Source organism: Ursus arctos, unplaced genomic scaffold, assembly GCF_023065955.2.
Source record: "Ursus arctos isolate Adak ecotype North America unplaced genomic scaffold, UrsArc2.0 scaffold_16, whole genome shotgun sequence".
In the NCBI taxonomy this organism is placed as follows: Eukaryota; Metazoa; Chordata; class Mammalia; order Carnivora; family Ursidae; genus Ursus; species Ursus arctos.
Window position 1 is genome coordinate 826989 of NW_026622830.1, and position 21764 is coordinate 848752.

At 64.0% G+C, this 21764-nt stretch overlaps 1 protein-coding gene across 1 annotated transcript; it reads left to right on the forward strand.

Annotated features, from left to right (window-relative positions):
* The first annotated feature begins 8460 nt into the window (after positions 1-8460).
* On the forward strand, positions 8461-21764 carry CHRNA4 (cholinergic receptor nicotinic alpha 4 subunit). The gene is made up of 6 exons (XM_026502831.4): positions 8461-8542; positions 9884-10035; positions 13084-13128; positions 13233-13342; positions 17414-18782; positions 21639-21764. The coding sequence occupies exons 1-6, from the start codon at positions 8461-8463 to the stop codon at positions 21762-21764; spliced, it is 1884 nt and encodes a 627-aa protein (XP_026358616.1).

Here is a 21764-nt window from a genome sequence, read left to right on the forward strand (position 1 = left end):
ATCCAGGGCGTCCCACAGAGGGTGGGATCAGCAACCTTCCCCGGGGTAGGGGTGCCAGCGTCCTGGTTTGCTGCCAGTTCCTGAGCTGTTTCAGACATCCCGGGCACCCAGTGCCACTTGGAGGACAAGGACAGGACACAGAAGATGGGGCCCTTCCCCCTGCCCTTACTGCACTTCCAGAGGAATGTGCTGATTTGAAAATCCAATCCCCTGGCCACGGAGCCTCTGCTCTCTGGAATCAGCCCCTGGGCCTGGGGACCGAGTGGTGGTGTGGGTGCCCCCAGGTTTGGGCAGGCTGCTGATGTCAGGGCCTGCCTTCCCTGCAGGGGCCTCTCCTGGGCAGGTGAGCTGGGCATGGAAGTAGGGGTGGAAGTGACTGGGGTAGGCCAGGCCCTGGCCCACGGGAACAAGACCCCCCATTTGGGAGCACAGGCATTCTCTGTACAGACCAGGACCTGGCCTGAGGCCTCTGAGCCTGTAGCCGTCCTGCTGGCCGTGGATGGAGATGCGGGGCTTCCTTTCCAGCCTCCTCCGCTGGGCCTCAGCTGGCTAGGGACCCAGACAAATCCCCATGTGGCCTTGGGGCTCCTTCTGCAGCCCACTGTTTGCGGGGCCAGGGACGGGAGACACCCACACCACTGCCTTTTCCAGCCTGTTTGTCGGAACTCAGGCCCCATGAGGCTGGCCCAGAAGGTCTGGCGGGGAGGATCTCGCCTGGCCCACGTGGCCCCAACTGCGCTGTTCCCCAAGGGGCCTGAGAGGGTGACGGTGCAGGTGGTCTCAGCATGTGTGGTGGGGGGAGCCCACCTCAGGGCCCTTGTCCTGGGGCAGCTGCACTGACCCTCCCCCCAAGCTCCCTACGTCCAGGGCAGCAAGGAGCTCTCGGAGCCTGCAGTGCCTCCTCTTGGTTAGGGCCTCCCTGCTCTCAAGGCCTGGGAAGTGAGCGCAGCACCCCATTTTATGCATGGCAGGCTGAGCTGGGGAAAGGGCTTGCCTCAGTTCCTCTGCCTGGAGGGGGCAGGATCAGGTCTGGTCCTAGGTCTCCTGACTTGGGGTCCTGTGGCTCCCACATTCCTCTCCAAAAGTGGGGGCCCAGGTCACGTGCCAGGGGCAGAAGTGACAAGTTGGGAAGGGCCTTAGCTCTGCTCTAGATCTGCAGGGAACAGAGCCCCCCTCCCAAGCCCAGCGGACAACAGGAGTGTGAACCAGGCCTCCTCTCCCCTCCCTGACAGATGCAGCCAGGTTTTGAGGATTGAGTCCCAGTTTCCAACTTCAGGAGGGGCTGCTCCCTCCCTTGGAGGTCCCTGGGCCTGCTCAGTGGAGCTTTGTGGGAAGCCATCAAGCCCGTTCCACGCAGGATGCACTTATGGCCTGCCCGGACCCTCCTCTACGATGTCCTGGCAGCCACCCATCTTGAGGGTCTCAGGGTCTGGTGGCGAAGAGGGATACCCACAGCCAGCAATTTTGGGCCCCTTGTAGATCAGCAGAGTTGGGCTAGCCCCAGAACTCACACACTGCTGTGCTCTCAGCAGGGAAGTCCCACGCATGGCCCGGGGACATCGGAGTGTTGGCTTGGGCTTAGGGCCTCTCCGTGTCCCGATGTGGGTCTCACGGCCACAGACAGAACTCCATCTAGAACCGCAGAAGTCTCTTCTCTGCCCTGTGCCGGGTTTGGGGGCCCAGAGAGGACAAGCTGACAGGGAGGTGAGGGAGAGAGAAGAGGCTTTGTGGAGTGAATTCAGCATTCTCCCTGAAGGGTCATGGAGTCTCCCACTGGCATGAAGAGCCATCCAGCCTGTGGCCCACCCGCCTGCCCCCCTCTAGGGCGCCATCCTCCCAGGAGCACTGCCTGGACCCATCCCGAAGGCTCAGGCTGGGAATCAGCAGGCAGCCAGCTGGCTGGGACAGAGGGCTTTTCTGTGCTGACAGCCATCAAGATGCAAATCTTCCCACAGAGCTGGACTTACTCCTTCTCCTAAAGTCTGCTCAGGGGCCTCTGCCAGAGGGCTCGATGTGTCTGCCAGCTCAAGGGGCGGGCATGTGTCCAGAGGCGGGCATGTTGTCTGGGTCTTGGGTTAGGCCACCTGGAAAGAGTCCTGTGTGGGGATCCCGGGTCCCTGAGCTGAGCACGAAGCTGCTGGGCTATTCTGCAGCCCGTGGGGCAGGTGGCAGGGCCCCCAGGGCTAAGGTGTTGGCTCTGTGTCTGTGTCGCCCTTGGCCCACCCCGTGAGCTCCATGTCTGGACTCTGAAGGCCCTGGGTTGTGACCCCAGGTCCAGCCCCTTGGCTGTCGGCACAGGAGCCCTTCCCTTGAAAAAGAAGAGCAATTTAGCGGTCATTTCGCGGTGGCCCGACTCAGCAGCTGCCAGACCCTGAGCCAGGTCCCAAGTGCCCGGCTGGCAGCCTCCCTCCGTCCTCACAACGACCCTGTGAGCAGGGGACTGTTGCTATCCCCACTCAGCGGCGGAGGAAACGGGCTCCGAGAGGCATCGGCCAGCAGGGCAGAGCCAGTGTCTGAGCCCACGTGTCACCGCCCTGCTGCACAACCACCCAATCCCCTCGCTCAGGACAGAAGATCACTCACTCTGCATTCTTTCACTTGGAGCTGGAGCCTCCTCTGGAGTGTGTTTATAGATAATTAACTACTTAGCAGAGAAGCAGGCAGGGCTGGGGGGCCGGTGGGCAGAGACACTCAACTGTGAAATTGGAGTCGGGCCAGTGGCAGATCAATATTCTGTCTAAAAAGATCCTGCAGACTGTCGAGGGCAAGAGCAGCTCACAGGACACCTAGCTCTCAGGGGTGCTCTTGAAGGTCGGGGAGCAGGGCCGAGCCCCACTCAGGTCGGCCAAGAGACCCAGCTATGGGACTCCAAGGGCGAGGGGGCTGGGGAAACAGCTAGAGCCGCAGGCCCTGGGCCTAGGACAGCACGGCTTGTCCATGACTCAGATCCAGAGCCCGGGGTGAGCGTCCGTGTCTTGGGGAGGGGCCCGTCTTCCTTTCTCTGCTACTGCCCACTCCTTTCCCGTGAGGAAAACATTTGGGGGTCTTTAAACTGCAATGCGTAGAAGAAATCAGGTCCTCCCAGCCACCATTTCCCCTCTGTCCTGCCCATCAGCTGGCCTCTGCATGGCCTTCAGGGTACCAGCAACGGTGTCTCTAAAAGGGGTCTGGTTGGCCACATCTGTGGTTGGGGACAGAGGGCACTGCCCCTTTGGAGATGAGGGTCCCAGGGAAGCCTTCCTTTGAGAGGCTGGAGTGGCGGGTGGGCAGAACTGTCCATGGTGCTGAGAGCAGGGAGCCGATGCAGCAGAGCCCAGCTGGGAGGCAGGCTGGGGGAATCCTCTGGCCCAGGTGGATTCTTGTCTCCATGTAGCCGTTAGCATGGACACAGCATTCCCTCAAGGCCTCACTGGTAGTGTGTACTGGACCAGGGCTCCTGCTGGGCAATTCAATCCCAAGGCCAGGCCAGCGTCCTTCTAGTAGCCCCAGGGAAAAAAGAGCCAGGACTAGCCTGGGGCTCTGGTGGGGCAGGGTCCACTGTGTATCAGGGGGAGGGTCCCATGGGCAGGACTGACTGAGAGGAGTGCTTCAGGGGCGGCCAGGGGGCAGGCATGACCCCCGACCTGAGGGAGGACAGGGTGGCCTTGCCAGGCCCCGTGAAGTGAAAGCCACTAAATCCTGATTCACTCCTGATCCACTCCTGATAGATGACAGGAAAATCAATGAGGTGAAAGGGGAAGCTCTGAAACCTCCCCAGGTCCCCGTGTCCTTGCTCCTGCCTGATTATTCCTCCCTCCCAGGTATCACGTGCCCAGAAGCCCAGACCAACCCCAAACACCTGGATCCTTTCAGCTTGAGTGTGCAGGGTCCAGGCTAGGGTGGGGTTGATGGGTGGCACAGTAGAGCCCCACTCTGGGCCTGGTTTCCCTTATGCCTTTTTTTTTTTTTAAAGATTTTATTTCTTTATTTGACAGAGAGAGACAGCCATCGAGAGAGTGGGAGGGGGAGGGGGAGAGGAAGAAGCAGGCAGGGGGAGTGGGAGAGGAAGAAGCAGGCTCCCAGTGGAGGAGCCTGATGTGGGGCTCGATCCCAGGACTCTGGGATCACGCCCTGAGCCGAAGGCAGACGCTTAACGACTGAGCCACCCAAGCGTCCCTCCCTTGTGCCTTTTGACAGGCATCCATCCACCTATCCATCCAGCCACCATCCATCTATCCACCACCCATCTATCCATCCATCCATTCATTCACTCATCCATGCATTCAACATGTTTACCCAGCTCCTACTAAAAGCCAGACACTGTGTACAAAGCCCACAGCCTCTCCTCTGAACTTACTTTGTTGGCAGAGGTTCAGGGTGGGGTGAGACCCATGTACAAGATACAATAAGCTTTCTGGTGGTAAGGAGTCCTAGGGAGAGAAACAAAGCCTGGCTTTGGGATAGAGTGTGGGGGAGCGAGGGAAAACACCCCTGAAATGTTCCTTTCCAGTTGAATACTGACCACATTTTTCATGTGCTCCCTTCCTCAGGGGTATTTGGGTTTTGAAGGGCCTGCTGTGGTTGACCCTAGAAAGAATGGATGGACATTATGTGCAGTGTCACCTGGGTGAGATGTGGAAGGGGGCTGCGCAGGGCAGGTGTGGCTAGTGAAAGTTTGGAAGTCCCCTAGGATAGTGGGAGTACATGCAGGACCCCCATTTCTAGGCAAAGCTCACCAGCACTGACCCCTCCTCACAGGGGCCTCTGGAACCCCACTGGGTCCTGGTGCTGAGGTCCCTCTTGCCTCTTTTCAGTGCCGCTGGGACTGGGGATACAGCTGAATCTCCCACCTTTAATTCAAATCCCTGTTTATGCCACCAACTGGTTACCATGGAAATGTCCTTGGGACAGGGTGGAGGGTGGGGAGGGCCATGGGAGGGAGGGGGACAGGCTGCTCCTGCAGAGATGACCTTCCACTTTTGCCAGCAGCAGTCCGTATTGTTGGCGTGACAGTGGCTGGGTGTGCATCTGGGGAGGGGTCTTCGAGGAGCCTGTTCCTTCCTCCCCTTGGCCTCCATCAGGGATCACCCTCAGAAGACACAGCACTCCTGCCACAAAGGCTGTGGGGCCATGGGGTGCCCCTCTTCCAAAGCTGGTCTCATTTGTTTGTGAATTGGGGCTTTTCCTTTCCACTGAGACAGCAGTCTGAGAAGCAGCGGGAGGGAGGGGCCTGAAGGCCTGGAGTAAGAGTCTAATTCAGCAGCAGCTACGATGATGATTTCTAGGCTCCCGCAAGAGTGCTTTCCAGCCGGGTGCAGGTGGGGAGGGAGGGCCTTGCAAATTAATGAGTTAGACCCGATTAATCTTGCTGCATTAGCAAATCTGCAGGGAAAGCCAAATGAGGTTGGACAGATGTGTGCAAGCGTCTGCACGCCAGCCACAGGGCTATGTCCGCCAGAGCTGGGCCCTAGGCACCAGGAGAGACAGGCCTGCTGGCTGCCGCTGGGCTCTCCGGCTGAATTTGCCCATGGGAATGGCCATCAAGAGCCACCATCTTGGCCGCTGGAGCTGGCCAAAGTGAAGGGAAACAGAAGGTAGAGCTGGCTTAGCCTGTGAACTGAGGCAGGCTCCGCCGAGAGCCAAGAGCCTCTTTCCCTATACAGGTGCTTCATCCCCCCGCGCCCCCCCCCTCCCCCGGCACGGCCGTTCCAGCACCTGCTGCAGGCCAGGACACCAGGCTGGCTCCAAGCCCTTGCCAGGAGCTGGGCGCCTGGCTGGACCCTCCTCATGAGTCCTTGAGTCTACGTTCCTGTGTGCTCCTTCTTCCAGGAAACCTTCACAGATTGGCTCAGCCCCTCATGCACCCCCTTCTCATCTGACCCCAGCTGACAATCGCAGGAACACCCAACTTTACCAAGGCCTGAGGAATGAACCTAAATGCAGAGGCATGAGGGATCATTCTCATCCCCAAAGGTGTCGTGTTTGCTGCGGGATAATGGGACGAGGCAAAGGACACTTCACCAGCTAGTGACGAATCTCTTTATGGCTCACGTTCCTGGATTGCCAAACGAGTGTAATGATGACCTCTGCTTCATAGGGATGCTGAGATGGTTGGAAGAGGCTTCCAGAAGGGCCCAGAGCATGGCTGGCCTCTGTTACTAATAAAGGAGCATGGAATTGGCTCGAGATTGTCACGTAAGGCACAGTTCTATTTGTCCTGGGAAAGCACAGAACAGGGGCTTTCTCAAGACCAGAGGTAAAAACAGGGGCTAGAGGCAGCTTCCCCCATCCACCAGTGCTCTTCACCCTCCCTGGTCCCCTCTCAGAGGGGAGGCTCTGGCAGGTTCTAAGCCTCCTGTGGCCTGCATCCTGGAGGGGGAGATGGCTTTTGCCTGGTCCAGGTGAGACACGGGGTCAGCTGAGGTGTCCTCCTCCCTCCTTTGCACCCAGCTGGTGATAGGCCAGGCCTGTTCACCAGCTCCTGGGTCAATCGGACTCTGATCAGCTTGGTGGGCCTTCTCGTGCTTAGCACAGGGGAGCTTGTGGAAGGGCCTAATTAATGCCACAGGAACCCGGGTTCTGGCCCTGCTGGGGAGAAGGGGTCTGGTGGCTGTGAAAAGAAGGAGGGAGGTGTGAGGGGTCCTGCTGCAGAAACAGGACACCAACCAAAGCAGAGCAGGCTCTGCGTCTGTGGGGGTGCTGCCAGGAGGCCATCTCAGTCGGGACACAGGCCAGTCCTGGGACATGCTCTGCTGATAGACTGAGGTCCTGAAGCCAGGTGGGCTGGGTTGGAAGCCCTCTACCACCTGCGTGACCTTGGGCTTGCAGCCTAACCTCTCTCTGCACCCACCTCCTCATCCCGATGCAGGTATAACAAGAGCCCACCTAAGAGGGGTGCTGTGGGTGACAGCCCATCACTGCTGAGACTGGCCACTGCTCAGGGCTGAGCATTTTGAAAGCTCTGTGTGTGTGGGAGAGCAGACAGAGGTCTCCTGCGGGGAAAAGCCCCTGGCTGTCTCAAAGCAGGTGTGTGAGGTGTGAAGAGCTTAACCTGGAGCCAGAGTGCAGGTGGGCTGGGGGGAAAGGGCAGGAGAGATGGGGGAGGAGAGACCAGCTGGGAGGGGCTCTGGGGACATGGGGAGGGGGTATGGGTTGAGAGAGATGGGGAGGGGGCAGGGGCCCTTGGGACTGATGCCTGTCACCTGGGAGCATCCCTGGGGTCTGGGTGGGGAGAGAGGCAGGAGGCTCCTGACAGACATTCTGCCCCTTCAAGGGCGGACACTAGGCCTGGGAGCTCAGTGAAGTCTGCAGCCTCTTCTCTGCTCCCATCCGGACTGAAGTCTCCAAGTGGGGGATCTGGAAACCCGGCGTGCAGGGATGGTTTCCATGCAACCGGCGCCCTCTCCTCACTGCAGACCGGGGTTGGGCGCACAAAGCGGTCACTCCCAACCGTCCTCGGAGCACCTGCTCCGGCTCGGCGGCCACCTTGACCCGCATGGGGCAGAGCCCCTGCCAGGGCAGCGAGCACGGTCGCACCAGGCACCTCAGTTGTGGCTGACATCTTTCAAGTGCTGTCCGACCGGCAGCTGGGCTGTTCTCCAGCCCCCAGAGGAGCCCCAGAGCCGCCCTCGCCGCTCCTCAGCCACAGTCCACAGCGCGAGTTCCAGGCCGGATCTGGAGGCAGTGGAGCGGCTTCGCCCGGGGCGGGGGCTTGAGGGTTCTCTCCCCAGAAGGGCGGGCAGCGACGCCTGGACTCCCCATGGAGGCTTTCCGGTCATTGGGGGACAGGCTGATAGGGGGTGGTCTTTCCTGAACGCCTGGCTGGGGAAGAAGACCAGGGGCTAGTGATTTCCGAACTGCGGAGCGGGGCGGGGGTGATGGAGTTAACCAGGCGTGTGCTGGCCGCCAGGGGCCCCTGGGTGCGCGGCCCCCACCCAGGCAGGCCGTGGGGCTCCAGGACTGGGGACGGGAGTGGAGGTCAGTGTGTTGTGGTCCGGAAACCAGCCCGGCGCCAGGATCCCCCAGTCGTAGGCAGGGACTACAGGCCCCCACCCCTGGCTTGGGCACGTCCCCAGCCCCGGGGGAGGACGAGGGAAACTTTACCCCAGCGCAGGCCGAGCGCAGCCTCCGCGCCCCCTCTCGGCGGGTGGTCTGCCCCCCGCCCCACCCGCCCTCCTCCCTCACGTCCTCGCCCGCTTTCCCCCTCCTCCCCGCCTCCCCTCCTCCCCCTCTCCCTCCTCCGTCTCCTCCTCGCCGGCTGGAGGCGGGCAGGTCCGGGCGGGGCCGCGCCGCTGAGCCCACAGCCCCCAGCTCCCGGCCGGGTCGCCGCCTTCGCGCCCCGCGGGAGGAGCGGCGGAACCAGGCCCAGTGGACGGAGCGGCCCGCGCGGCGCGGGGGCATGAAGTTGGGCGCGCGCGGGCCTGGGAGCGGGGGCGCGGCGGAGACGGGAGCCGCCCGCGTCTAGAGCCCGCTCGGTGCGCCATGGAGCTCGGGGGCCCCGGGGCGCTGCCGCCACCGCTGCTGCCGCCGCTGCTGCTGCTGCTGGGGGCCGGCTTCCTACCCGGTAAGTTTCGGGGCGCTAGACGGGCCCCCTTTCGTCCAGTTCGGGGCGGCTTTGGACCTCCAGAGCCAGAGGAGGGGAAGCTCCTGGCTGCGGTCCCTAGCCGCGGGTGCGCGCAACGGGGCAGCCGCGGAGGCTCCCCAACCCCCAGACGCAAAGGCTGTCCTTCGGTGCGCACTGAGCGGGGCGAGGAAGGCGTTAACTCGCCCGCGAATGCGGGAGAGGGGTTTGGGTGGGGGTGGGGGAGGTTGCTGTTTGGGGAGCTGGACCCAGAAGCTCCAACTTGGGTAGAGAGAGGCGGGGCCCATCTCTCCCCGTCTTTATCCATCCGGCCAAATTTCCCTGCAGACACCCCCATGCCTGCTCCTGGTTTGGGGGAGCAGAGGGATGGGTTCCGCCCTTGGCCGCACCCCATCTACGCCTTTTCTGCTCCCCCGCGCTCACTGGGACAGGTGAAGTCCTAGCCCCCTCTGCCTCCTCCTCCCCCCATCCCCTGGGCAGCCACCCTGCTATTCATAGGAGGGAATTTCAGCCCCTGGCCTCCCCAGTGAGGAGTGGGCTATACGTTCCTGGTACAACGGACCAGGAAGAATAAGGTTGGGGGAGGGGGGCCTCTGGACTCAGAGTAAAGGGTGGGGAGGGTCTAAGACTGACTCTAGGGGTGCTTGTGAATCCCCTCTTAACATCCGGTCTAGGGCACACAGGTGAGCAAGACTGAGCTGAGTGCAGGCAGCTGGTACCCTGTTCACCTCCCCAAACCCCCTTATGATGCGGTGACCCCAGTGCAGGTGCCCAGGAAAGACAGAGAGGCTCTCAGTCCACAGACTGGCCGATGGGGCCTGGGCTGGATCAGAGCGGCCCCTCCTCAGGAAGCAGAGTGTGTATGTTGGGGGGGGGGGTTACCCTTGACTCGTGGAAAGTCGTCTGTCTGTCCAGGAACACAGGGTGCTGGAGTCGGCAGGGTCTGGTGATCACTCAGGGCTGCTGGCAGCCACAGGAAACCGGCTCTCCATCCCCCCATTTGGGCCTGCCCCCACTGTCCTGGAGTCCTGCGGTTACCCTCACCTTGTGCTTTGAGGCAAGGTTTTGGGAATCCAGCTGGCAGCTGGAGATCCAGCCCCTTCTTCCCAGTCAGCACTTAACCGTGTCTTTGGGGCTCAGTGCAGGGCGCCTGAGGGGCCTGGGAAGGCTTCCCTGAGGAGGTTACACTTTTACCCAGAGGGTAGGAGAGAAAGGAGGCCAGGAGTGGGGCAGGATGGTGCCCCCAAGGGGGCAGCCTGGATGACTGCTGTCCTGTGCCCCCGGGCCGCACGTCTTCCTGTCCCCCCCCCCCCCCCCCCGTAGTGAGCAGCCACGTGGAGACCCGGGCCCATGCGGAGGAACGGCTGTTGAAGAAGCTCTTCTCTGGTTACAACAAGTGGTCCCGGCCCGTGGCCAACATCTCGGACGTGGTTCTTGTCCACTTCGGGCTGTCCATCGCACAGCTCATTGATGTGGTAGGTGCCAAGGGCGGGGAGCGGGGAGCCCTGAGCCTCGGCCCCTCACACACAGCCGTGGAGGCTCACGCGGGAGGGAGCACCCCACCTGAGAGGAGGCCGGCCTGGTGGTGGCCGCAGAGCCCGGGGAGCCTCCAGGGCTGGGGGGCTGCCATCCGCACTGCACGCAGGCTCTTCGTGTCCGGCCCTGGCAGAGCCCCGCCGATGTGCCCTCCTGGCGGAGCCCAGAGGACAGGGAGGCCCCCCAAGTAGGAAAACCCAAATGCCGATTTTCAGCAGTAAGTCAGGGCCACGTCCTCCAGGAGCAAAGAACAGAAAATGCCTCTCGGGCTGGAGGCAGCGGTGGGTGGGGGAGGGGTGGGCCTTGACCTGCTCTGGCAGCACCTGGTCTAGGAGACCCCCACCGTCCACTGGTCTGGAATATGGTGTCCCAGCAAGGCTCAGACAGGTTTGGTGTGTTTACCTTCCTGGTTAGGACCCGAGAAGGCTGCTGGGAGGGTGCTGGGGGTCCAGCCTCCAAGTGGCTCTGGAAGGGCTGGGGCATCCGTTTGGGGTGGGGGACTAGGTAGTGGGTTCACTGGGGTGGGGCCCTGACTGCCTTGGAGTCCAGGCTCCAGCCTGGCCGGGAACGGGCCGCTGGGAGCTTGGTTCCCTCTCCGCGAGGAGGCCCCAGGCCTGCTGGGTTTGGAAGGGCTCGAGTTTTTCACACTAGGACCGGCCAGCTCTGGTTGCAGGGAGGGAGCTGGAATTCACCCAACTGGGGGGGGGGGCTGTCGATATCCCCGCATGCCCACCTCGCTCCCCTGCCAGGATCCCAGGCTGGAGTCTGCTTGTGGAGGGAGGAGCTGACCCCGGACTGCTGTGTGTGGCGAGTGACCCGTGGCCGCTGGTGTTTCTACCTGTGCAATGAAACGGGCAGCGTCGGCAGGCGGAGGGGCAGCGTCGGGGGGGCTTTGGGAGGTGGGAGGGACAGAGGTGCGTGGGGACATCGGTCACACCACTCTGTCCTCAGTGGTGTCCAGACTGTCACCCTCGGGCATCCTGGAACTGGGCCTCCGCTCGTTCTGGCAGGTGCTCCTGGCAGGACGTGCTCAGCGTCGGTGCCCCGCTGAGGCTTGCACTCATGGGTGAAGGGGCGGCGGCCCTGGCCTCCTCAGGATTGCTCATCACCCCCACACTGCCACCCATTTGCCCAGGAGACACTGAGGCCGGGAGCACATGAGCTCTGAGGCCGTGATGAGGGATGTGCCAAGGCCCCGTGGCAGGGCCGGGCAGGGTGGAGAAGCCCAGGCTCTGCTGTCTGCACCGGAGCTGGCCCAGGACGGGCCTGCACGCGGGTGTGTGTGGATGGGCAGCTGTGTCCGGGCCCTGGCCCGAGGTCTGCACCTTGTGTGCAGGCAGAAGGGGTTGCACACGCCTGGCCATGCTCCGCCAGCCCCTTGCAGGGCTCACGTGTTTGCTGCAGCTCTGTGTCCGGCGGGGTGTGCTCCCGTGTGCGAGCTCACACCAGCAGGGGAGCCCGAGGAGTCCTGGGGCTCTCCGGGCCCTGCCCCTTGAAGCTTGTTCTGAGCCTGGTGAGGTGCGGGCGGGGCAGGACGGGGCGGGCAGGGGCGTGGTGGGCAGGCAGCGTGGGGCAGGACTGTGTGGCAGAGGTCATTGGACTTTGTGTCCAGCACCAGCGGCAGGGCCCGATCAGGTCACGTTTGCTCCTTGGCCTCCTTTGGGGGGTGGCCCACCCTGGGTGGTCCGGGGGGAGCAGGATTGAGGGCAGTGCCTGGGGGCGGTGAGAGGCATGGTCTCTGCCCCCTGAACTGGCCCACTGGGAGCTTGTCCCCTGGGGGAGGCAGGAGGGGAGGTGCCCAGGCCTGCTTTTTGGGCACAAGACGCCGCTCTGACCCAAGGTAGGCATGGGATGCCCGGTTGGGGGGAAAGGTTGGGCCATGACAAGGTCAGGCACTGCCCCCAGCCCTGCCTAGCCCCCTCCCCTCAGGGGCAGGGCTGTTGCCAGGACCCCACGGACAACTGCACTCTGAGGGAGCCCTCCCATCAGTCTCCGAGTGCTCCTCTCCAAACCTTGGGCAAAGAGTCCACCGCCAGGCCAGCCGCCTCTCAAGCGGGTGCCATGGGGGTTGGGGTGTGGCTGTGGCTCCCAGAGGCTGGTGAGATGTGAAGACCCCAGGGCTTCCCGTCCCCACAGACCCCTGTGTCCCCCCCTGGAGCGGGGTGTTCTCCGAATGGCTCCAGCACGTGTTGGGAGCTGACTGCCCAGGGGACGGGTCTGTCTTGCTCCCCAGCAGAAATGTGCCGGCTGGCCCATCCCCATGAGCCAGTAGGGAAGAAAGAGGGTGGGGCGGGGTTGGGATAGTGGCTGGAAAGGGCTTCACGGGGTGTGTGGTCCAGCCTCTTCACTGGGACTGGTGACCACACAGTGACCTTGAGACGGAACCAGCCGGGTCTCCTGCTTCCACCTCTCCTCTTTCAGCCCCTTCCCTGTCCACCTCAAGGTCCTGAGACCCTGGTGCTAAAGGGGCAGTCTGTCCAGGGGCCAGCCTGGTGAGCAAGTGGGACCTTGTGCATACCGGGGTTGCTCACCTGGGAGCCTGCAGATGGGCTGCCGTCGTGACCAGCCGGGAGGGCCGATGCAGGCTGGCGGGGGACCTGGAAGGAGGCTGTCCTCCAGCAGCGTGGGAGCCCTCCGCACGTCCCACACATCTGACTGTAGCTGGGGGCAGGCCAGGAGCTGGCCACCTGCCAAGCCAGACAAGCCCTGTCCCCACTCTCTGTCTGGAAAGGTTCAAGGGCCTTGTCCCCACTTCTCTAAGTCCCCTTGGGCTGACCATCCTGGACTTGGTTGCCTCCAGGGACGAGGTACTCACTCCTTCCTGAGGTCACCTGCTCCCCATGTTCAACTCAGGCCTGTCTTTGTGGGCGAGGAAACTCAGGGCCAGGAGAGAGCAAGGGGGAGGGACACACACACACACACACACACACACACACACACGTCCGTCCCCCAGGAGGTCACATCCGCCCTTCTCCTTTGTGTCCTAGGATGAGAAGAACCAGATGATGACGACGAACGTGTGGGTGAAGCAGGTGAGTGAGTGGGGGGCCTCTCCCCCTTATCCCTCCCTCCCGTCCCCTCCCTGACCCCCTCACCCCCTCACCGGCTGTGGCTTCCTCCTCCTGTCCTGCCCTAGGAGTGGCATGACTATAAGCTGCGCTGGGACCCCGCTGACTACGAGAACGTCACCTCCATCCGCATTCCCTCTGAGCTCATCTGGCGGCCAGACATCGTCCTCTACAACAAGTGAGCCTCGGGAGGTCAGCGGGCAGGGGCGGCCGGCACCAGTGTCCAGGTGTGAGTGATCCAGGGGACCCGGCGTGCACAAGAGGCGGTGGCCTGTGTGTGCGCTAGCCCTAGGGAGCCAGTGCCGAAGCCTCTGGGAGGGAGAGGAGGGAGCAAAGGAGGGGTGGAGGTCTGGGGGGGGGCCCTCCGGTGAGTACAGCGGGGACAGGGGCCCTGGGGGCAGCGTGGGTCCGTCCCAGCCCGGGCCAGCCAGCCCGCTCAGGCATCATTTCCTCTCCGGGCGCAAGGGGAGCGCGGGCCCTAGAGCACTGGTGTTTTCTGGATCAGCCCTTGGCCCGGCAGGTGGTTCCCCCCCGCCCTCCAGGCACACCTTCCTTCTGTCTGTGCAGGAAACTCCCAGACTGCCCGCGCAGGCCCGCCTGCTGCCCCGGCCCTTTGTGCCTTTTCACCTGGGTGCTCACCCCTCCCCTGCCCTGGTGCCGTCGCAGTCCTGGGAAGCAGCCCCTGGGACATGACGCCTCACGGAGTCCGCTCACCTACAGCACCCTTCTGTGCCGGGAGCCAGGGTTTGCCAGGCGTGGCTGTGGCAGAGGGTGGGGTCCAAATTGTCCTTTCCCAGGACCCTCGCTGGGGGCTCCTGAGCCTGGGGCAGCCTGACGTCCTCCCGTGTCCCCGTGTCGCTGCTGGGTCACAGCCGGGCGGCTGATTCCCGGTGTCAGGCTCGCCCCGGCAGCAGCTCCCATGGTGCTTACAGATAAAGCAAATGGAAGCACTTAGCTCCCTGCGGACCCCTGCCCTCCCCGCTGCCAGACCCCGATGGGCTCTTGTACAAAGCCCCTTCCAGGGCCCCCGGCACTGGGCCTGACCTATAAAACGTTGCTATTTGATTAAGAACGATTGGGCTCCTCTTCCAACTTAATTGATTCCAGTAATGGCCACGGGAAGAGCTTGCTGGGTTTCGGGGGTGCATTGAGGGGGCCGGCTCCGCGAATAGGAACACAGTGGCGCTGTTCTTCCCTCAGGGCAGGCTCCCTGCTCTCCACAAGCAGCCCCGCCTGAACCAGCAGCCTGGGGTTCTCCAGCCTGCCCAGCCTTCCTGGGGTCCGCACCCAGCTCCCCATGCCCCCCCCCCCCACCGCCCCGGGCCCTGGCACTGGGTTCGTCACAGTGATCGTTTGGTTCAGAGATCACGGTGTCTACGTCCTGGGACCCAGGGGAGCATTCGTGCTGTGGGACAGATAGCTCTGCTCTCCCCTGGCAGGACGGTGCCGGCTGAGATGAGCTCTGGGGCCTGTTCAGACCCCTGGACTGCAGCCCAGGAGAGTGGGGCTGCCCCCTCAAATTCCCTCCTTCTCTCTCCTCCTTTTAGGTCTCGGGTGGGGGGCAGGGGGTGGACCCCCAGCCTCTCTGTGGCGCTGTGGTCGGCATAGAGGCTCCTTCTGGCCAGGGCCGAGGGGTGGCTGATGCTGGCCAGGCCGGTGTGCACTTGCGTGTGTCCAGGTGGTCAGCCTGGGCTACTGGGTGAGGGGAAAGTTGGGGGGCAGCTTTCCTGATGGCTTTGGGGAACCCCGGGTTGAAGGATGTGCATGGGAGACCGTGCTGTCCACTTGGGGGCTTCTCTGTGTTGGCCCTTTGGGGCGGGGGGTTCGCAGGGCCTGGAGCAGGAACCTGGACGGGCCACAACGTGCTCACGATCTGACCGTCTGACCGTTCGGTCCCAGCGTCCGGAGCCCTGTGGCTTCCTGGAGGCCAGCGCTGCCGGAGGTGGGGCGCGGGGCCGGGACCTGCTGGCGCGTGCTTCCTCTCCCCTGCACCGGGCCACGTCCTTCACCCCTGGGTGCCTCGAAGCCAGGACAGGGGAGAGGTTGGACCCCGCTCAGCTGCCTTCTGGGATCTCCTACCTCCTCGAGAAGTCCAGACCCCAAGTCCCGAGGGGGACGCGCTCCTGGGGGGGGCCTCAGGATCTGAGCCAGGTCTGCGCTGGGCAAGGACACAGCAGCCCCCCAGGCTGGGGGCAGGGGTGGGGGTGTGTGTGCAGCCACGGGGGTCCGCAGGCTGTGCACCTGGAAAAGACTGTGGGCGTCGAAACCCGGAGGCCTGGGTGCAGATCCCCCGTATGGGGCTGCTTTCAGTGAACGTCTGGAACATTCCCTGCCCTTCCTGCGAGATCAGGGCCAGCCGGGCTCCCGCCGCTGACTGGAGCCTCTAGTCTCCCTGCAGAATGTTTGCTGAGCCGTGCACGCGTTTGCTTTGTGCCTCAGAGGGACCGGCTTTGGGTTTTGGAGTGATGTTGCTGAGGGAGGACGGTCCGCGTCGTCCTGCCCCAGAGACAGCCTCAGTCCCACGCTGGAGTCCAGGCGGTGTGTCCCACGTGCAGAGCCCGTCACTCTTCCTGTGCATGCATCTGTGGGTCGCCACCTGCCGCTGACCTAGATGTCAGCCCGGAAGGATCCCTGGAGGTCACAGGCTCGGATTGGCACCAACTGAGACCGTTGGGGGCCTCTGAGCTGGGTGTCTGGGGGATTCTGGGCCGTGGTGGGTGTGGGCAGGCAGGGAAGGCCGAGCTCTGGCTCACATCCCGGGTGGGCGGCTTCTCTGGTTCAGCTGCTGGGCCGGGGGGCTGTGCGGTGACCCCTTCTGCTGTGACAAGGCAGCATGGTCCCCACGGGTGCTGTCCCTGGGGAGGTTCCCCGTCAGCCCCTCAGAGCCAAGCCACGGGGCCGGCCACTGCCTCCACGTGCTCAGGGCGCCACCCGTAGTTAGAGTGGACAGCCCAGTCCTGGGGGAAACCGAGGCAGGAGAGCGGTATGCACGCAGCTCAGGGTGCACCTGCTGGGGACTCTGCCCGGCGTCCAGGGACTTCCAGCTGCGGAGCAGAGCGGGGCCGACACCAGAGCCGGTGAAGGCGGGGGAGGGGGCTGCTAGCAGGTGTTCCTGGGCACCCATGGGCGCACTGCCTCACCCCACAACGCACCAGCGTGGCACACCCCACCTGTGCACATCCTCGTGGAGACACTGAAGCGGACCTCACTGTCCGGGGAGCCCGGGGCCGGGGACAGCAGCCCCTTGTTCTGCCACCCAGCCGGCCATGGACAGGGGCCAGCACCCCTGAGGCTGAGGGCAAGGCAGGAGGGCGGATGGCCAGAGGCAGGCCCTGTCCCCTCGTGCTCAGGTGGCCCGGGGTCCTCACCTGGGCAAGAAGGGGCGTCTGCACCTGTAAGTCATGGGGGTAAAGGAGAGAAAGCACTAAAGGTGCTCAGTGGCGTTGGCAGACCCGGTCTGTGGCAGGGACGGTGGCTGGGCAGGCCCCCCCCAAGCTTGGCCCATCCCCCCAAGGTGACCTGCAGGGGACCTGGCTCCATCCCAGGAGGCCTTGCAAAGTCCATGGCGTGGAGCCCAGCAGCCACTGTCATGTGCGTGTCCTCGTCTGTAGGGCGTAGACGGCCAGGTGGGCAGTGATGGGTCCCAGGAGGGTCTGCTCGGCCCCCACCCACCTGGATGCAAGTCTGCGGGGGATATGGGTGGGGGCTGAGACCTTCTGAGGAGCCATCCCCTCTGCCCTCTGCCCTCTGGCCTCTGCCCTGGGCGCAGGGGCAGGAGAGTGGGGGGCTGTGTTCCCGAGTCAGGCCCCACTTGCCCTCACACCGTGGACAGGAGCTCCCCGACCTCGGGCCCTCGCAGGGACGTGACCCCCTGTGGGCTGCCTGCTGGTTCCCAGTGCAGACAGCTCATAGCTGAGGACAGAGATGGACCAGGCCCCACCTGCCCTTGGTGTTAGCAGGTGCAGGATCCCCGTCCCTGCCCTACCCGCCAAGTAACCACCATGGTCACCAACACGCTTGTGTGTCAGGCACGGCGTGGGCCGCTCAGTCCTCCAAGCCACGTCCCCCTGGGGTAGGGGCGATAAACCGAGGCTGAGGACTGGTGTGTCCGGGGCCATCAGCCCAGCTCTCCCCGGGCCGTGGTCTCCGGCCGGGTCCCCACCTTTCTCTGCTGGCCCGTGAAGCCAGAATGCGCGTGAGAGCTGGGCCGCGGTGTCGGTGGGCCTCACGCCCCTCTCTTCCTGCGCAGCGCGGACGGGGACTTTGCGGTCACCCACCTGACCAAGGCCCACCTCTTCCACGACGGGCGGGTCCAGTGGACGCCCCCCGCCATCTACAAGAGCTCCTGCAGCATCGACGTCACCTTCTTCCCGTTCGACCAGCAGAACTGCACCATGAAGTTCGGGTCCTGGACGTACGACAAGGCCAAGATCGACCTGGTCAGCATGCACAGCCGCGTGGACCAGCTGGACCTGTGGGAGAGCGGCGAGTGGGTCATCGTGGACGCCGTCGGCACCTACAACACCCGCAAGTACGAGTGCTGCGCGGAGGTCTACCCTGACATCACCTACGCCTTCGTCATCCGCCGCCTGCCCCTCTTCTACACCGTCAACCTCATCATCCCCTGCCTGCTCATCTCCTGCCTCACCGTGCTCGTCTTCTACCTGCCGTCCGAGTGCGGCGAGAAGGTGACGCTCTGCATCTCCGTGCTGCTCTCGCTCACCGTCTTCCTGCTGCTCATCACCGAGATCATTCCCTCCACCTCGCTGGTCATCCCGCTCATCGGCGAGTACCTGCTGTTCACCATGATCTTCGTCACGCTGTCCATTGTCATCACGGTCTTCGTGCTCAACGTGCACCACCGCTCCCCGCGCACGCACACCATGCCCGCCTGGGTGCGCCGGGTCTTCCTGGACGTGGTGCCCCGCCTGCTCTTCATGAAGCGGCCGTCTGCGGTCAAGGGCAATTGCAGGCGGCTCATCGAGTCCATGCATAAGATGGCCGGCGCCCCCGGCTTCTGGCCCGAGCCCGAGGGGGAGCCCAGCTTCATGGGCGGAGCCCGGAGCCGGGGCCCCTCGCGCTCCCCGTCCTTCTGCAGCCCCCTGGACGAGCCAGCCAAGCCCCGGCCGGCCTGCGAGTCGCCCTCGGAGCAGGTCCCCGTGCCGCAGCCCTCCGAGGCTGAGAAAGGGAGCCCCTGCCCCTCGCCTGACTCCTGCCGCCCACCCGCCGGCACCCAGGCCCCGGGGCTCACCAAAGCCCGGTCCCTGAGCGTCCAGCACGTGCCCGGCCCCGCCGAAGCAGCGGAGGACGGTGTTCGATGCCGGTCTCGGAGCATCCAGTCCTGCGTTCTCCAAGACGATGCCGCTTCCCCGGCTGGGGGCCCTGTGGCCGGCTCCCCCAGCTTTCGGAAGACCAGCTCAGCCGAGCTCCCGCCCCCAGACCAGCCTTCTCCGTGCAAATGCAGGTGCAAGAAGGAGCCGCCCCCAAATGCCGTGCTCAAAGCCCAGGGCACCAAGGCTCCCCCCCGGCACCTGCCCCTGTCTCCGGCCCTGACGCGGGCAGTAGAGGGTGTCCAGTACATCGCGGACCATCTGAAGGCCGAAGACACAGACTTCTCGGTAAGTTTCTGCCTCTGGCTGGACAGACTCTGTCTGCTTCCCTTTCCTCTTTGGAGGAGGGTGTGGCCAGTGAAACATCCAAAAGCCAGGGCCCAGACTGGGGCTACTAAGCTCCGGGGTGCGTGCAGCCCCAGCCCCCACCCTGTCCTGCTCTCTCCCTCCTGAGCCTCTGATTCTGCCAGGCGGTCCCTGGGGTGGCGCTGGGGCAGGTGGCCCAGAGTGGTTGGCGAGCCCGTACAGCGGGGGTGTCCTCTGTGTCGTTTAGGACACGGGGGGCCCATAGGCAGCAGGGAGGCCTTGCCTGGGAAGTCTGGGCACTGTTGCTGGCCACCAGGAATGCCCCGTCTGGGGCCAGGAGGGGTCTCTGGGAAGGGACTGGGGGCAGCTGGGCCCAGGTGCAGGGGTGGAGGGGTAGGGGTAGGGGCTGAAAGGAGGCCTGATGGGGAGGGGAAGGACTGGGGCCTGGGGCATAGCCCTGCCTCTCTGGCCAGCACCCTGCATGTCAAGCTGGGGAGGGGGAGCAGGGAGTTGTGGGTGTAGGGACAGTAACGCTGGCCCAGCCACAGGGACCTAGGGACCCAGTGACCCCAGGGACCCCAGGGAGCTGGTCCTCCTGTGGGGGCTCCTCACTCACCAGCGGGGATCAAAGGAGCCCGGAGCGTGTCCCCAGTCCCTCTAAGTGTCTGCCTGACCCCCGTCACTAAGGGAACGTTCCTCTTTTCTTCTGCTGGTATTTGTCTGCCTGTCATGGGGTCGTGGCGGTGGTGTGGGGGGTCCCAAGGGCCAGGAGTCCCAGCTCAGACCTGGCGGACACTCAGGACCCCACGTAGTCAGGAGGGAGGGAGGGGTGTCTACAGGGGTCCGGGCGGATGGGGAGCCCTCAGGTCAGAGCACGGGCAGGAGTAGTGAGGGGGGGCCATTGCTCGCTGACAGCCGGGGCCCGGCAGCCACCCTGCTGCGTTGACCTTGCCCTTGTCGGGGCGTCCTGCCCCGGTGACGCCTGCTGCTGCCGCTGGTGTGGACACTGCTCCTCCGCGCCCCTGCCTACACCTTGGTTCACGGCCCCTGATTGCGTGTGGGACACGTGTGGCCCCAGGACCGCCTGCCGCGTGGCTGAGCGAGCCCTGGGCAGGATCAGGGGCCCTGGGCCCACATAGCACACCCCTGGGAGTGGGACACCCTGCGGAATCTCAAGAGGCCGTGAAGCCATTCCGGAGGTTTCTGGAGGGTTCTGCCTGGGGGGACCTACGTCTGGGACCCCATTTTGCTGGCAGCTCTTGAAACAACAGACAGTTCCCTGACTCGACATGCAGGTCTGAGCACCGCCAAGGAGTGGGACCAGAATCATGTCGGGCTCCGGCGGCCGTGCGCACGCGTCTGGCTGGGCCCAGCCCGGCATTTATCTGTGTGGTGTGACGGGCCGCCGCGACCTGGTTCTGGCTTCAGGGCAACACCAGGCTCTGGGGAGCCAAGCTGCCTCGACAAGGATGGAACTTGGATGCTCTGGGCGGCTTTGTCCGCGAGCCTTTCATCCTCAGGATGGGGGACGCGCCTAGGGAGATCAAAGAGCAGAGGACGAGGCCACGGCTGCTTCTCAGCCTTCCTGGAACAGAGGGTCCTGGAGGGACTTCTTATTTATAAGTGACCTTGTTTGCTCTCCAGTTTCGGTTTGGTTTAAAACCATCAGGGTGTCTCTGATCCCTTGAGAAATCAGAGCAGAAAATGGCAGTGGAGAGCCCTCCGTACCCTCGACATCCCCGAACGGGAGGGCTGAGCCTGCCCCCTGCCTCGGCTGTCCTGCCCTCAGTGCCCGGCTGGCCTGAGCCCCGGGGCCGCATCCTTTCCCGTCCCTCAGGTGCCGACAGACTGCCCCACCCAGGACGCGCTTGTGGCCACGGCCTCGGCCTCCTGGAGGCTCTGCCCTGGGTGACCCTGGGGGAGGCAGAGGCCGTGGGGTCGGGAGCCAGGACCGCGGAGCGGCCGGCCTGGGTTGAGATCTGGGATGTGTGACCCTGGCCGCCCCAGCCACCCTGTGCCGCGGAGTCGCCATCTGTACATGGATGGCCCTGTCGCCTTTCTTCAGGCCGATGACTGCAGAGGATGTGGCCCACTGCCTGCCCTCTGGCCTCGGCGAGCAGGACCCCACCTGAAGCCGGGGCCTCTCCATCACCCCCGCTGAGGGGCCCTGCGCTCCTGGCAGCTCTGCCCTACTTGGAGCTGGCCTACAGTGCCCGGGTCTGTGTCTGCCTCAAGGGGCTTCAGGGACAGAGCTGAGAACCCGCTGACCCAGGAGGGCAGCTGGCCTGTGAGCACTGCCCCTGGAGCAGGGTGGGCAGGAGCGGAGGGCAGCTGGGTCTCAGACGTCGCTCTCTGGATGCGGTCTGCCATGGGACCCCCACCAGGACGCTCCTGGCCCTGGCCCTGAATAGCCAAGGTGTGGGCGTCCCCTGTCTGGGCCTCACTGTCCTCATCTGCACAATGGGGTGCACTCGATGGCCTCCATGGTGCCCCTCCCAGCTTGGTGAACAGAGACATTTCCCCATGAACCAGACTAGACCCTCATGTCCCCAGAGGCCCTCCCCTGCTCGGGCTCCCTGTCCGCCTCCCTCGGGCTGCACTGCTGCCCCACCTTAGAGGATGTTGACCCCAGTGCAACACAGGCCTCGGCCGGGCAGGTCACGTGTCTGAGCCCCACCTGTTGGTCACCTCCGTGCAGACGGTCACCCTGCATGGTTTTGGTGTCAGGGAGGGGACACGGAGAGCCTGCCTTAGACAGCACCAGGTTCTAGACAGTACTGGTGGCCTGGAGCCCCGAGGACGGCGGGCTGGAGTGACCGCGTGTGTCTGTGTCCGCAGGTGAAGGAGGATTGGAAGTACGTGGCCATGGTCATCGACCGCATCTTCCTCTGGGTGTTCATCATCGTCTGCCTGCTGGGGACCGCGGGCCTCTTCCTGCCACCCTGGCTGGCCGGCATGATATAG